This window comes from Galeopterus variegatus, unplaced genomic scaffold, assembly GCF_000696425.1.
Source record: "Galeopterus variegatus unplaced genomic scaffold, G_variegatus-3.0.2 Scaffold3830, whole genome shotgun sequence".
NCBI classification, from domain to species: Eukaryota; Metazoa; Chordata; class Mammalia; order Dermoptera; family Cynocephalidae; genus Galeopterus; species Galeopterus variegatus.
Window position 1 is genome coordinate 79,570 of NW_007729941.1, and position 17,184 is coordinate 96,753.

The 17,184-nt window shown below is 46.7% G+C and overlaps 1 protein-coding gene across 1 annotated transcript in view; it reads right to left on the bottom strand.

Moving 5' to 3' along the window:
• Positions 1-7,868: 7,868 nt before the first annotated feature.
• Positions 7,869-17,184, bottom strand: part of COL6A3 (collagen, type VI, alpha 3) — a 97,265-nt gene continuing 87,949 nt past the window's right edge. Inside the window, exons 43-44 of the mRNA XM_008586105.1 lie at positions 9,437-9,601; positions 7,869-8,680 (exon numbers count right to left, since the gene is read on the bottom strand). Coding sequence (XP_008584327.1) covers positions 8,640-8,680; positions 9,437-9,601 — 206 coding nt within the window. The 3' untranslated portion in view covers positions 7,869-8,639. The remainder of the gene's footprint in view (positions 8,681-9,436; positions 9,602-17,184) is intronic.

Consider the following 17,184-nt stretch of genomic DNA (forward strand, 5'->3'; position numbering starts at 1 on the left):
AGTCCATGTTAAAACTCTTGCTGGGATGAAAAGTGACTCTGGGGTTAGGGTCTCAGTGGGTGGGAAGTGAGAGAGCTGCAGCTGGCTGGGGAGAGGCCTGGACAGGTGTCTTTGGGGGTGTTCTCGTGGCCAAGCGGCTTCTTATGGCCACGGCTCTCCCTCCCGGGTCCCTGGGGTGAGGGAAGGTGTGGCCATGGGCAGTGCGCGTGCCCCCAGCCCTCCTGAAGGCCGGCTTTCTCTTCCTTGGGACCACCACGTGCTGGTTGCATTAGGGCGGGAGAAGAAGCCGAGGGATAGTTAAGGCTGCTTGGCTCCCGATCCTCTCAGAGTCCCACCTGCTAAGTGCCACTTCATACGTGAGTCTGTGTCTGCTCTGGCTCCCCATGGAGGTCAGTTCCCTGCGAACTGTATTTCCAGGACCTGGACTTGATAAACCACAATTAATACTTGCGGAACAAAGGAGTGAATGAATGAATGAATGATTAGGTACATCCACACGACGCAGATTGTAAAATAATTTAGATTGACAAATAGTGTAATTATTCAATGAAAATATCTTCACGTTTAAAATAACTGTTTAATAAAGGTAACACGTGTTTATTGTAGGTGAATGAATGAATGAATGATTAGGTACATCCACACGACGCAGATTGTAAAATAATTTAGATCGACAAATAGTGTAATTATTCAATGAAAATATCTTCACGTTTAAAATAACTGTTTAATAAAGATAACACATGTTTATTGTAGAAAAAAATTAAGTGCAGAATCTGAAGAAAATATTTAAATCACAGCACCAGAGATAGCCACTGCTTAAATTTTGCTGTATTTGCTTCCAGTATTTTTTCTCTGTGAGTGTGTGAGGACATGCACCTATGTATGGAATTATCGTGTTAACATGCAGACTCGTGCCTCTGCTCACATTCCATCACGACTGCTCACCCACTGGTCGCGTGGACGGCTTGCCCACATGATGGCACGCTTAGTGCTGCTTTGGCGTTTCTTTTGCAGATGGGGCATGAGGCGTTGACACAGCCTGCTCTCGTTGGCCATATTGCTGATCTCTAACACCGTTTTGTCGTCGCAAGTACTGCCATAATGACTATCCTTGAGCACAAATCTCGTGCACCTCCAATGTTTCCACAGACAAATTAACTGGGAGAAAGTTGTGAACACCAACCAGTCTTTACACACGCCGCCACATGGGACAGGCGGAGTTGGCATTTCTCCAGTGCAGTGACAGTTACATGGCTATATCCATTTTTCAAAATTTATCAAACAATACATAAATGAGTGCCTTTTATCGTACATAAGTGTTTCCAAAATACATCTTTTTATTTATTTATTTTTAAGTGATGGATGAACAAAGCCCTCGTGAACGGCGCCCAGAGCCAGACAGACAAGGAAGTAACACAGCCACGGTGTCACCTCTCCAGAGGTCACTGTCCCACGTGAAGTGCGACTCCGCCCACTCCGTCCCTCAAGGGTCTTCAGCCTAGTTGGGGCAATAAAACTTGTTGCTGATGCACATCAGGTGAAATGGGTAAAGATGGAAGGAGCAACTCTGCCTGGTGGGGAAGTGGCAGGAAGGCCCCTCCTCAGCTGGACCCTCTGCAGGTCGGGAAGTCATCCTCTGGGTGACCTCTGGGCAGGAGCAGGGGCAGCACAGAGGAGGGAACCATGGGGGGCATTGGGACATGCAGATCCTGCCACAGCACTGTGTGGCACCAGGCAGTGGGTGGCGACGGGCCCAGGGCACAGAGGAGCTGTGAGACTCAGTCCCGGGAGACTCCAGCAGAAGCCGCCGCACCTCCTGACTCCTCACAGCCCACCCAGCGCCCCCTGTGGCGTCCCCAGGGGCAGTCCAGGCTCTGTCACACTGTACCACAAGACCAGGTCTCGGGATGGCTGTCCCCTTTGCATCCCCTTCCTGCTTCCAAGCCATCACCCTCCCTTTCTCCTTCACGCCCTGCAGGACTTGGAAACTCACCATCCAGTGAGACCCCCGCCCGCCACTCCTCACCCACCAGCCTCCTCTCCAACCACTGCCATCGCCAGAGGTGCCAGTGTCCATGGGGACAGTCCACCCAACCGTGCCATCTCAGTTCTGGGACCTCCTTGCCCCTAACAATGTCCCTCCACCCGACTCTGTCACGGGTGTCCACAGTCACACCCTGGGGCTGTCAGCACCAGTAACACAACCTCCCACCACCACCTCCCCCGCCCGGAGCAGGTTCCCTCCCCAGGCTCCATGAGCCACTGCGGCCACCGCCCCCTTACAAACCCCACCCCTGCCTCATTCCTCTTTCTCCATTGACTCTGCCTGGAAAAACCCCGACCCCAGCAGAAGCCCAGTGTCTGCCTTCCTTGTGTCTGCATCAGAGCGGCCAGAGAAACACCTCACCACTGGGAAGAGCCCCGTGAGTGCCCAGGATCCACTGCCCCCAGGAAGACCCCCTGCCCCGCAGCAGCAGCCACACCCCGCTCCCTCCTCCCACGCCACCCTGGGCCCGCCCGGCCTCCGCTGGCCCCTGCACCTCCCCACTGGAGAAGAAGCCACGGAGGACACTTTGTCATGTTCTCATTTCCACATCCACAAATACACTTACCCCCATGCCCATGTCCTCTGTCCCCTCCTGCTAGGACAGCGCAGCCCTTTCCTCATGGCTCTCCCCCCACCCCTCATCATGGTCACCAGGACTCTTCCCAGGGAGCCCTTCTCTCTGGGTATCACGTCTGTCCCTCTGCAGTCAACGCTTCCCAGCACACATACTGCTCCATGCGTGTGGTCCTGTGTGCAGCTCCTCAGAGCCCCTCACACCATGGCCCCTCGCTGCTTGCCCCCCCCTTGATGACCCCCAGCTGACCTACAGCTCAGGTCCATACAGCCCTCCACTGCCTGAGTCCCTGCCCAGCCCAGCCAGCCACTCACCTGGACTTCTGTCATCCTCTGCTCTCCTGACTCAGGTGAGACTGTGGGTGTGGCCTTCTCAGCAGCCATGAGCAGCCAGGGATAGGTGCAGAGCAGCAAGGTGGAGGGAGCGGACCACCCGGGGTCGGGGGAGTGCTGGTGACAGGAAGCAGGAGGGAGCAGAGGATCCCATTGCTGGAGCACTTGGAAGTGAGTCCTCCGGTGATGGGCCCATCCCGGCTTCTCTGTAACATGCCTGGAGCAGACCCTCCAGGCATGCTGCAAATATTGGTGTCCCACCCACATACCTTGGGCCTGATCACTTCCCCGTGTTTCAGAGACTTCCACATGTGAGCATCTGCAGGTGTCTGCCAAGAATAGTCTACACCACAGAAGCCCTTTTGCCAGGTAGGAGAACCAGGGAATTAATCTGCAGGAGCTCCTCTGCCGGCAGGTATGCAAGCCAGAAGAACCAGAGAATTAACTCTGCAGGAGCCCTTTGCTGGTGTGTGTACAAGCCAGGAGAACCAGGAGATTGACCTGCAGGAGCAGCCCACGAGCAAGGGGAACGGGTGTATAAACACGGCAGCTCCCTCACTTCTGCTAGGCTGTGAGGTGCTGTGCTGCAGTGGCTCCCAGGGTTCCTCTGTGGGACTGAGCTCCAGGCACCTGCAATGGGAGCTGACCACCCACCTTTTACTAGCAGCCTCCCTTCCCTGCCCCACTCCCCACTCCCCAGCTGCTCAGTGGTTTTCCTCACCTCCCAAGTAATAGACTTGTACTCAAGTCCTTAGACCCAGGGTCTGCTTCTGGGGGAACCTGAAACACAACACCAGGTCATGATCTGTTTTATGTTCACAGCGGATGAGTCAATAGGGGAGGTCACTGGGAAGAGTGCAGGACTCAGCCCACAGCTAAGGGGACTGGGCCCAGAGCTCTCTGCTCCTGAGTTCTGCAGAAGGTTGTGCCTGGTGGATCCTCCTTCCCCAGAGTTGATCACCAAGGGCCACTGCTCAAAGGAACACCAGGCTGAGTTCACCACAGTCACTGTTGGGATAGAAGGGGACCACGGTGGCCTTGTGAGGGCAAAGCAGTGCTTCTGGAAAAAGGCCACGCCCTCCCCTAACTCCCATAGGGAAAGAGGGGGCTCACTGCCCATGGGGGCAGGAAACCAAGGCCCTACGAGGCCCTAAGGAAAACACTCAAAGTTGGGGGGGAAGGTCTGCACCATTTCATCTCGCCACCACCAAGTCTAGGGCTAGAGACCAGAGGTCAACTGACCCCGTGCCTGACCACTGGACCTACAGAAGCAACACAGTGGCTGAGCAGAAAGAGGGAGGCCAGCTGATGTGATGAGATCATCTGAGTTTCTTGTGGATTTAGTGACCCAAGAAGGTGGCTGAACTTAAGCCAACTTTGGTCTGTCTCCCGGATAAAGAAACCCAGCACGAAGAGTCTGTAGGGTGGACTTCCTCAACAGGGGGCTGCAGGAGGGGAGGGGAGATTCACCAAAAGTGAGATCACCCAAGCTAGGTCCCCACAGATTCCTCTGGAGAACCAAGATATGCCCCAGGAGAGATGGGGAACCTGCCGCAGACAGGGATCCAAGCACAGGACAGGGTGAGAGAGAGAGCAGCAACCAACCGAGAGTCAACTCGGACCTTGCCTCCCAGATGCAGGGACGAGCTCCAGCGCAGATCTCTAAGGCCAGAGGAGAAGGGAAAGTGTGAGAGGGCGAGCCAGGACGTCGCCACCAAACCCCACCCAGAGCCAGGAGTCTGGCCTGCACTGGGGTGAAGAATGGAAAGNACTCAGCCCACAGCTAAGGGGACTGGGCCCAGAGCTCTCTGCTCCTGAGTTCTGCAGAAGGCTGTGCCTGGTGGATCCTCCTTCCCCAGAGTTGATCACCAAGGGACACTGCTCAAAGGAACACCAGGCTGAGTTCACCACAGTCACTGTTGGGATAGAAGGGGACCACAGTGGCCTTGTGAGGGCAAAGCAGTGCTTCTGGAAAAAGGCCATGCCCTCCCCTAACTCCCATAGGGAAAGAGGGGGTTCACTGCCCATGGGGGCAGGAAACCAAGGCCCTACGAGGCCCTAAGGAAAACACTCAAAGTTGGGGGGAAAGGTCTGCACCATTTCATCTCACCACCACCAAGTCTAGGGCTAGAGACCAGAGGTCAACTGACCCCGTGCCTGACCACTGGACCTACAGAAGCAACACAGTGGCTGAGCAGAAAGAGGGAGGCCAGCTGATGTGATGAGATCATCTGAGTTTCTTGTGGATTTAGTGACCCAAGAAGGTGGCTGAACTTAAGCCAACTTTGGTCTGTCTCCCGGATAAAGGAACCCAGCACGAAGAGTCTGTAGGGTGGACTTCCTCAACAGGGGGCTGCAGGAGGGGAGGGGAGATTCACCAAAAGCGAGATCACCCAAGCTAGGGCCCCACAGATTCCTCTGGAGAACCAAGATATGCCCCAGGAGAGATGGGGAACCTGCCGCAGACAGGGATCCAAGCACAGGACAGGGTGAGAGAGAGAGCAGCAACCAACCGAGAGTCAACTCGGACCTTGCCTCCCAGATGCAGGGACGAGCTCCAGCGCAGATCTCTAAGGCCAGAGGAGAAGGGAAAGTGTGAGAGGGCGAGCCAGGACATCGCCACCAAACCCCACCCAGAGCCAGGAGTCTGGCCTGCACTGGGGTGAAGAATGGAAAGGCTTTGAATAGGATCTGAGGTTTAAGTTTTAAAATGGACAGGACCCAGCCTTAAGATCCAACAGTGACAGTTTTAATAACCGAAAGTGACTAGGAAGTGATGGGATTCAGCTGAGATCTCATCACTGGAGCTTCTACCAGGCTGTTAGTGGTAGATCAACTTAGCAGAGTTGGAAGCAGACATTAGAAATGCTAAGACTATCTTATGGGTTGATTGTGTCACCAACAAAAAAAGATATGTTGAAGTCCTAAGCCCTAGAACTCAGGATATGACCTTATTTGGAGAAAGGATCATTGCAGGTGTAATAGTTAAGATAAGGTCACACTGGAGTAGGGTGGACTCCTAATCATGTGTGACTGATGTCCTTACAGGGATGGCCATGTGAATACAGAGACATACAGGAAAGAATCAGAGAGTGCAGGTGTACAGCCGCAAGCCTAGGAACGCTGAGGACTGCAGCAACTACCATGAGACAAGAAAGGATCCCCTACAGGTCTCAGAGGGAGTGCAGCTCTGCCAAACCTTGACTTTGGACTTCCAGCCTCCAGAAATGTAAGAGAATAACTGTTTTAATCCACCCAGTTTGTGGCATTTTGTTACAGCAGCCCTATCAAACTCATACAGACTATTTCACATTTTACATCTCGTGCACAGCACCAGCAAGGCTCCTTTCCTTAGCCCCACTACAAACTTTTTTCTTCTCTGATAGGATGAGCTTGGCTTGAACACACACAGCCTGGGGGAGGTATGCAGTATGTTTATGTGCAAAGGGGCTGTTCCCATGGGGCTGGAGAACCGGGAGATGGGTGTAACCAAGGAAGTCCCAAAATTCACTTTCTCACCTAGTGGGAATACCCATTTGAGGGGAACTCATGACCATCACTGGGCTTCTTATGGTTCCACTGAGTTGGCCTCATGCTTAAAAAGGGGTCTTCAAAGATGGGAAGGGAGTTGGCATGACCTGGAGGGTAGACGGGACCTATGAGAAGGGAGGGGTCGTTGTGTTCCTCACCCAGAACAGTGATGGGGAGAGGCATCCTGGGGACTTTGAAGACCACGGGAACAGAGGTGGTAAAGGTGCCCACCTGACTGTGAGAGCTNTGGGGACTTTGAAGACCACGGGAACAGAGGTGGTAAAGGTGCCCACCTGACTGTGAGAGCTCGTGAGGAGTCCCCAAAGCTTTCAATGCCCCCGAAGCCACCCTGATGTTCGACTGGACCCTCCCAGTCCCAACAAAATGCAAGTAAACTCAGATCCCCAACATCACGGATTGTGAAGCCCTGAGTCCTTCCCAAGATTCCCACAGATTCCTGACATGTCTCCTCGGCCCACGCCACCTTCTCCTCTCTCCCATGTGGACACAGGCACAAAGCTCGGTCCCTTCCCCAGTTTCTGTAAAGACACACTCACTCTGAGCATTCTGAGAATTGAGAGTTCCTCAAGGATCTGGGTGGGCACCCAGGGAGTGGTCCTCGCGAGCACCGCATCATCCCTTCTCCCGGGCTCCATGCACGCCCCTCTCCCCTCTCCCCGCATCACCCCATCTCCCCGGCTCCATGCACGCCCCTCTCTCCTCTCCCTGTCCCTGCTCCCAGTAGATCCACTGGCAAACTCCTCCCCTGATGTCACATGAAACAGCTCTGCTCACACCCAAGATCCCTGTGCTTCTCCCCTCCACACTTGTCAGGGTCTATGTATTTTGTCAAACAAATGTAGTTTCCTTCCTAAGCAGAATTCAGGTGCCACCCAAATATGTGTTTGTTTCTTGTGTTATTTCTGAAAACAGGAGAAAAAGGAAAAAGTCAAAGGACCAAAAAAGAGACCCTATGCTTCAAGACTCCAGAAAAGGGCTGGAGAAACGGCATGTTCTCTCTCAGCTATTGTGGGTGAGAACAAACCAAACCCAAGGCAAGAATCACTTTAGAGAGGAGGCGGAGGCTGTGGGGCCAACCCAAAGTTAGAGACGACGAAAGCCAGCCTGGCTCTTAAAACCAGAAAGACCCCAGGGATCCTACAGCAAGGAACACAGTCCACTTGGCCGTGGAGGGCTGGAGCGAGCAGGAGCTGAATCCACGTCTGGAAGGTGTTCGTCTTCACCTGGTCTCCTCGCACACCATCTGATAGAGCTCTCTGGGCCCCTCCACTGGGCCACGGGCCGGGACTGGCCCAAATTTCCCCAGCCCACGGGTGATTCTAACAATCAGTGCTACGGAAACAAGACAGCCAAGAATGCAAACCCATGACACTTTCAATATACTTTATTAAAAAGTTTCTTTGTATAAATTTCCTAAAAATTTTAAAATTAAAATTAAACCCCAACCCCCGCACAAAAAAAAAAAAACCACACACACAACATTAGAGGAATGCCAAAAATATTCTCTATTATGACTTTCTTTTCATTCTTTAATTAAGGCATTGGTCCCAACAGTGCGCGAAGATTAAGGGATTTTGCTTGCTCCTAACTAGAGCATTCGTTCGAGGCTTTAGAAAAGGAAAATTAGCTTGAAATCTAATTGGAAAGGAAATTAGGGGGAAGTTGGGGGGAAAGGAAGAAGTTGGGTTCTTGTGTCTCCACCATACACAGGCTTTCCATCTAAAGTCATGCTAAATTAAGAGGGGAAAAAAATGAACCAAGCGAAAGTATATAGAGTAGCTGTGACGTTTGGCGTTATTTTCTAGATCTTACATTTGCCTGAGACCGGCATAACATAAAACTCCAGAGGGAATTTGAATTTATAGACATGTTCACATAAACACCAGCAGTGGATAACTATTACACAACGTTCGAAGTATACGATATAACTGCCTGGAGACAAAGAGCCATGGGTCCACAGACACACTTAGCACCATATTGATAGGTCATGCGGCAGAACGTTTCCTCCCGAGATCGAGTGTAAATCAAAGCAGGAAATGGTACAGTGCAAGGGGATCTCGACCCAGAGCTTCTACAAAGACAACTGGGAAATGGCTGACTCCTTCTTCAAGAGGTATGTGTTGCTGGCCAGCCGCGCTTAGGTTCCGATCACATTGATGACTCCAGGTTTGGCGAGCACTGAACGTTGGGGTAGGCGGGAGAGAAGAGGAGAGGAAAATGCCACATTACTGGCTGGAAAGGACACTGTGTTTGTCAGGACCGTGACAAGTCGGCCTCTGGTTTCCATCACCATTGTCACTTTTCTCAGTACCATCAGTGGCTCCCTGTGACGTTCTTGGCCTGGGGTTTGGAGCTCTTCGAGCAACCTGAATCCATTTTCTCGCCTGTATCACCTGCCAGGCCTTTTGTAAACTGAACACTGCCTGCTCTGGTACTGACCCCAGGCTTGCTCCAAGTTGTTTTTATTTATTACCAATCGAGTTGCCCAACGTAATGGAGTAATTGGTTGGCCATAGTTTTAACATTATTACTTATAGGAAGCAAAACGAATTAAAGATGAATATATGGGGGTTATCTTTGGTGTTATCTATAATTGTTCATTATATTATTTTCCAAGTAATCATGTTTGGTGCAATATTTTATGAATAACAGGGACGTAATAACATTTCCAAAGAGTAACAAGTAGTTGGCCATGTGTTTCTTCACTGGCAAAGATACAAGTACACAAGTATGTTTTTAGGAAACAAAATAATAATTCAAAAAATGAATTTCATGTGTTTTATTTGAACATCTTCCTTATCTGAGGATACAGTTTGTCCTCTGTTCTATAGAGTATATCATAATCATTATCATTCAAATATTTTTCGAAGGTGAGTTGACCTGAACCCCTTATCATACTTGTAGAAGCCATACACACAAAGAAAAATCACTTACCAGGAGCGCAGACCTTTTCACATTCTTTCTGTGATTCAAATTTGTTTTCATTTCCACCACAGCCTCCGTACCAGAATCTTGCACAGCTTTTGGTCTCCGGATCATAGTACCATTTTAATATGAAATCCCTGCAAGTTCCTTCTTCTTTTGGCAACTTACATATATCTTTAATAACAAGATGAGAGGAAAAAGACACACACACACACACACCAGTTAGAATGTGCGAGTTACTCTGCTCCCAACACTACTTTGGCAACTTACATATATCTTTAATAACAAGATGAGAGGAAAAAGACACACACACACACACCAGTTAGAATGTGCGAGTTACTCTGCTCCCAACACTACGACTGATGGTCTGGTCATGGTCCTGTTCCAGAGAGGAGAGAATTTCCAGGTGGAAAGCCCCCTAAACCTCCCTGAGCCTCAGTTTCTTTACTGACCTATGGACATCATAATCACTAACAGCTTTGTGAAAAATAAATAAAATCATATCAAGAAAAGGACTTCATAAACTGCATTGGGAATCCCAAATGCTAACTATCATTACTGTGTAATTTAACATGAAATTAACTGTTTTTTCCTCTTTTTAATCACTGGACCATTTACTCTCCAATTCCTTCAATGCTAAATTCCCACAGAAGAAACCAAATTTTATAACCTCGGAGTTTTCTACTCCTCAGCAAAATGGTGATTAAATTTTGTCAGAACATAGTTCAGAAATAAGCCTGTACATTTTTCTGCAAGTCAAGTCGACTGAAAATCAGAGGTAAAGGGGAAAATAAAAACCCTTTTTGAATGCGTGTGCACATGCTCAGCCCAGTGACTTCATGACCTGCTGAGTTAAACAAGTAAGAAGAGCTGGCCATGATGCAAATGCATTTTACTGTGACGGCAAAAATGTCATATAGAAAAGCTATTTTGAAGACAGAGAAACATTCTTTCTCCAGTTAAGGAAGTTGATGTGTTAAATGCACACTTCTGATGTAACCCAGCTGCAAGTAAAGCTAGGCCCCCTGACGTCTGGAGAGAAGAATTTATAGCTCACACACAGTAAGATTTCTGGTTACAGTTTTCTGGCAAATTCCAGATAGTGCTGGGAAAAAGAAGCATTGATGTCAACTGTTATCTGAAAATGTAAGCCTTCTTTTGACAAAACTCCCTGGAGCCAAGGATGCTGCGTGTTTATGTGAGTATCTAACAGGCCTGACTCATCTGCCTGTCCCCACAAAGGGCTGACATCTCCATTGGCCTTTGTCCCCTGCTCGGCAAGTTGCTCACAGCTGCGGAGATGGGGAGCACCTATAGTTCTGATTGATCCCAAAAAGGACAAGGGAAACCTGAGTCTTTTGGTGGATAATCAAAGCTTGAGTCACCCATAAGGGACCAGACTCAACAATACACAGGACTGAGGCTGAGACTTGGTCTAAAACATTCCCTGGTTGCTGTGGGGAAGCTGTCACCCAGGCCTGAAGGCTGGTAGCTCCACAACAACAACATCTCCTAGTTGCGGACCCTCTTGGGGGCCCAGAAAGCCAGCTGTACTGCCAGGAGCCTTTGAAGACCCAAGGACGCCAGAATAAAATGATGAAAATTTACAAAAACCACCTTCTTTCTCTCAAATGTGCCAATAACTGAAGGAACATGCCTGGCTTTCAAAGAATGTCATGGAGGGAACCGAGCAAGGCAGGATTGTTATTCACTAAACATACTCCTTGTTTACAGGTGGGTTCCCTGCCAGTGTGAGGCCCAGGTCAAGCAGCTGCCTGGTCTCTTCTCTCCCACTTTCTCCAGTCCCCATGCCCCTGGGCTCTTCTGAACCAGATGCAAGAAGTCGGCCCAGACCCAAGGACAAGCTGGGCCAGCCCTGCAGAGGGAGCCCTGCTCCCCGACTGACTGGCTTTTCCAGCTTCCTTTGACTTTCACCCCAACTCTCCAGTCCCGAACTGTCATGCTGCACTTTCCACCCTTACCCCAGCAAGAGTCACTGCTAAGACCTCTAAGTTTACTATTGGGATATGAGGACAAACAGGTATTCGGGAAACCAAGAGAAATATATTAATGAGGGCCCTACACTACTCAAAGACAAAAAATTGGGGATTCTCCATTTTTAAAGCATGAAAATGGGAGATTTTGTATTCTTAAGAAGGCTTCTAATTTTAATCTCCACAGTCTCTTGACTTCTGAGGCCCATCATTTTGGCTGGACTCTCCTAAGCTATGTCTACATATGCTTAAACAACTATTTTAAAACAGAAAAAGAAAAGAAAATTAAACTGTTCTATAGCGCAAAGGAGGATGGTTGGCTCTCACAGAGCTTCATCTGGACTCTCCCCTAGAATGAGTCTGACTGGGATAGTTTTTCATGTTTTCCTTTTAAAATGATTTTGCCCCTTTGGGCATAACCCTGGAGGGAGTCCAGGGTCCTCTCTTTGCATGAAAAGAGTGTTTGGCTGCATAATTATTAGTTTTCTCCTCCTTGTCATTGAGAAGCTAACCGGAGCCTGAAAGACAATAAGGAGGAAAAACTATCAATAACTTCTCCTGGCTCACTTTTGCCTTCAATAACAATGTAAATACGTTTCATTTTTAAAGAGAGACTTGAAGGGCTGCCTTACTCAGACCACCATCTGGTGAAACATCCTGACTGTACTGTCACTCACAGGGCTTCAGTGAACATCCAGTGTGATAAAGGACGCCAGTGCAAATGGAAGCCCCCGGGTCACAGGAGCCACAGGAGCCAACCGAGAGCATTCTGAACGTCCAGCCACAGTGGGGTGCAAGGCACCCGAAGAAACACGGCCCCTTCCTATAACACAGTGTGTGTGTGTGTGTGTGTGCGCGCGTGCGTGCGTGCGCGTGTGCGTGCGTGTGCATGCATGTGTGCGTGCGCGTGTGTGCGTGCGTGTGTGTGCGTGCGTGTGCGTGCGTGTGCGTGCGTGTGTGCGTGTGCGTGTGTGCAGGTGTGAGCTCCCACTGCATGACCTGCCCACACCTAATATTAACGGAAAAAGTCAGAAGGACATGTACCTGGTCACTAATGGTGGTCATCAACGGCCACCAATGTTGAGACAATGGAAGTGAGATATTTTTATGTTTTGCCGCATGTTCTGAATTCCTCACAATGACGATCTATTCATTTTATAATCAGCCAAAAAAATTACTCTTTGAAGCAGAAAACACATTAATTGGAAAACCTTGCCTTTTTTATAGTTTGAGATTTTCATAGTGCTTAAAAGCATTTTTAAAATCATCAGCTTTCACATTCTGCAAACCAGCAAGTTATCACCATCCAAGCACTTCCTGAGCCAAGGGAAGGGGGTGAGGAGGGAGTTGTTCAGGCTGTAACTGTAAACAGGCTCCTCATCTGTTTAATAGTTTCAAAAACAAGAAGATTTAACAGCCTTTGGACCCAACACCGTTGATATGGCATAAACTACTTCCAGACCGCGGAGGCAGTGATGATCTGCCTGATTGAAAAAACTTTCTGGTGCCTGCATTTCAAGCATTGGTTGGTAATGAAGATACCAGGAAACTTTGCATTTTTTACTTTATTTTCGAATGCAGTTGTGGTTAATTTTGCACCCTTTACTCTTTCAGATCTTGACCAACAGACTGCTATTTTTTAAGACTTCACAATAAACACCCTCTAAGGTCACCAAACCCAAACACTGCGACTGACACAGACACATTCTCACACAGTGATAAACAGTCAGCCCTGAAGATGGTCATTTCTCCTTAACCAAGTAGACCAAATATTTGTAGCTATTTTATTTTCCTCAACCTGTGGGGTTAAGTTAGCTCTTTAAATTATTATTAACATGGAGTCAATATTTTGTCCACTACATCATTTTGGGTAATCTGTGATATACAAGGGCACTTCAAAAAGTTCATGGAAAGATCCACATTGTCTTTCAATTCTATTTTTCCACATATTTATCGTGGAACACAGCCAACCAAATGCTGTATTATGTCAAATCTAAGATATCTTAATTTTATGATGCACTATTATTTTATGTTCCACTAAGTAACACAAAATACTACCAATAAACCTTGACATGTCATCAATCGTAAGTCACGTTTCAGTCGCAGAAGTGTTACAACAAAAAAAGAAAATTGTGCATCTTAGATGAATAAGTAAAATGTTGGTGCACATAAAACGATGTTTTTTTCGGAGCTGTGTAATTGACACAGTGATGCCTGCTCAGACAAAATGATCGCTGCCTTCTAGAATAAGTGATAAAGAATGTTATGCTTTTTGTTAGTTATTTCTGTTAGTTTCTTCATTGAAATTTTTCTTCAGTACATATGGTTAAATCAGTATTTAGGATTAATTCTGTAATATTGCTAAAGTAAATTTTCTGAATTAGATTTTTTTTTGCTTAGAAACTTTAGAGAGTCTTAGCTTTAGTAATAATATGCATAGAAAATATCTATCCAAGGCTTCCTTGATGCTTTCTCAAGGCTGTGATAATGAAAGATTCGTGTAACAGTCCCTACTGCCATTTGTAGGAAGAAAAATGTGGCTGGGATGTAATTCTTTCAGATGACATGGAAAGCAAAAAGTGGGGTGGGATTTTTTGTGGGGGTCGATTTTGTTTTGTTTTAAAAAATACAAGTATTAAGCATTTAAAATTGAATCATGTGATATTGCAAAGCCTAGAATCCTGAATGGTTAGTAATGAGGCCGTAAGTCTGCTGATGGAATCGACCTTCATCTCCAGGTGAGGTCTTGCTGCCACACATGCCCTCCATACCAAACAGGGCCAGACCTTACTTAGGGGACAAAGAATCCCCTAACCAGTCCTCACATTACGTGCCTGTGTCAAATTCCTGATAAACAAGTATCTATTAAATGCAAATTTCAAAATGAGAAACCAGTAACATATGGGAATGAAACCTCATGCCACCACTGGTCACGTTATCTTCCTCTGCATTAGCTAACTAGGACCAGGGCCTTTCCATTTCATGGTGATTTTGACTACAGATCCATGCATAGATCTGAACACAGGTCATCACATTGACTAAATCCAAAGAGGTAAACTATGATAAAATACAGGTCCCTGAGATAAAATCTTTCATTCATGGAAGTAAAAAAAAGTAAGGAATAGTATCTAACATTTGATACTAAGAAAGGGACACATCCTGTAAACATAAACCATGTTCCTAATTAATTGATGCTGCAGAAAATTAGAGAAATTAAAATGAATATGTGTCCTTAGAGAAAAGCTAGTTTTAGGGCTGAGCCCGTGGCGCACTCAGGAGAGTGTGGAGCTGGGAGCGCTGCTGCCGCGGGTTCAGATCCTATATAGGGATGACTGGTGTGCTCACAGCGCTCACTGGCTGAGCGCGGTGCGGCCAGTCTCAAAAAGGACAAAAAAAAAAAAGAAAGAAAAAAGAAAAGCTAGTTTTAGAACTTAATTTTGCCTGAATTGTCTAAAAAATATGTCCTTGGAGAAATAATCCATATTCCGGTAATTGGTATTTGGATGCAAAATATATATCAACTACTAAGAATGCCACTCCTCTTTTTTATCTCCAAAAAAATATAAATAGTATTAAAATATTCTACCCTCCTGGAGAAAATGTCTAAGATGACAATTATGGGAGAAGGGGACAGGGGAGGGGGAGAGGTTGGCGGGGAGGGGTAAGACAAGCATCCATTTCTTAATGCTGTTTATCCATTTTGAATTTTAAACATTTTAAAGTAAATATTCAATTGATTTAATTCAAAAAGAACTCTCAAAAATGGCTGCATTTGTGTGCACTTGCATATGTTCATTGAGTAAATGTGTATTAAGTGCCTTCTCCAGGCAAAGTATTGCTTGTTACTCTGGGTTACAGAGATCAATTATGCAAGTCCTTGTTCTTAAGAAAAACAAGTAATTTATAGCTTCACAGTGACTTGAATCAATGGGTGGGAATGCACAGGTATGCACATGTACACACACACCAGTGTGAAATGGTGAGAGAACACGCACACCCTGGGTTTGAGGGTCATGTACAACTCAGTGTGAAGGAGAAAGTTTTTAGATTCATCTATAGCAAACTACCTGTAGCCTTGAAAGAAACACAAGCCCCAATTTCAAAAACTCTTTTTTCTTTATCATATAGAGAGAGAAGATCTCAGTATTAAAGGCTGGATTGAAAGCGTCTTCCTAATTCAGAACTTCACGACTCAGTATTTAAAAACAAAACGAAACAAAACAGCCCAACCACCAGATTCTTCCAGATTATTTTTTAAAGATTGTGTTGTTTACATTAATTAAACACTGTTTATGTATTCTTGTCCCTTCTGGAACACACACAAGAGAATCAAAAAATGCCCAAATCTCACTGTCTCATTTACTCTGAGTCATTTTCTCTCAATGAAACACTGAATTGCTAGAAATTTTACATTTCCACACTGTATCATGGGTAAAGTTAACCAGAGAGTGGGAAACAGTATACATAGATTTCGGTGACTTTGAAGTCAAAGTTAAATCTGTCCTGACCTATATCTTTGGGGAAAATTTAGTGTCAGCCCAAGGGGGTAGTTCAGGAATGCAGCTGGGTTGGGTAAGGAGCCACAGGACCCCACCAGTGCAGGGGACAGAGGCTCATCCATGCTCCTGTGATGTGGGACTCAGAAAACTGCTGATAGGCAGAAATCAAAAGGCTGAGACTTAGGGTGTTTTCTCCTCCCTGCCTCACCAAACCCTCACTTCACAGGCCTACTTGCATTTTTTTTAGTTTGAGTTGAAAATCATAACATTAAATTTTTTTGTAAAATATTTTTATACAATCTCCAAGAAGTTAAAACTTAATTATCCAATCTACCATGAATTCCTGGGTCATTTCCATAAATTTATATCAAGGAGAGAATTTTCCGGTTTTCTATCAGTCCCTTCCACTGGAGATCCTAGAGGAGTTTGAAAAACACATGGCTGTCCCTAACACAGACCCATTCCTAGACTTGTCTCCAGAGCAAACTATTTTAAACACTTTCAGTTCTATAGATAGGTCACTTATTTATCCTTATTAGACATCTAGGTATGTAACAGTTCCACAATTCCCACATCGACCTGGTTACCTTCTTTCTACGAACTCCTGATGCCACCGGTCAGTATGGGATGTGGCCCTATAAAGTGATTATAGACATACAGATATAGACACACATGGATACAGGTGAAAGTCCATCAGAGGAAGAAAGCATTCTGGCAATCTTAAGAATCAAGAGGCCACTACTCCCCCAGTGGCCCCAAAGAGATGAGGGTACGGAGTCAGAAAACATGTAGAACCATCTAATCTTTTCTAAGCATGGATGAGATCAGGTGCAGATGCTACAGAAAGGGTAAGATGGAGAAAAACCATCATTTTAAAAACGTACAGTAGAAAGAGTAAAACGAGGAATATGTACATGATAGCTCCAAAAAAATATGCTGTTGCTTCTGACAACGTAACGCATATTGAATAGGCATAGCTGCTTTTAAATCCAGAGCAACACAAAAGCAGCAAGGCACTCTGCAGACACTTTTTACTGTAATCAATTGCAGAAATAAGCATTGTAAAGAGACATGCATTCCTCCTCCTGACTATTTAAATCCAGAGCAACACAAAAGCAGCAAGGCACTCTGCAGACACTTTTTACTGTAATCAACTGCAGAAATAAGCATTGTAAAGAGACATGCATTCCTCCTCCTGACTATGGCCGACACACAAAAACTAATGAATTGTCCCCATAGTTAGCATAGACCTTCTGCCTTGGGG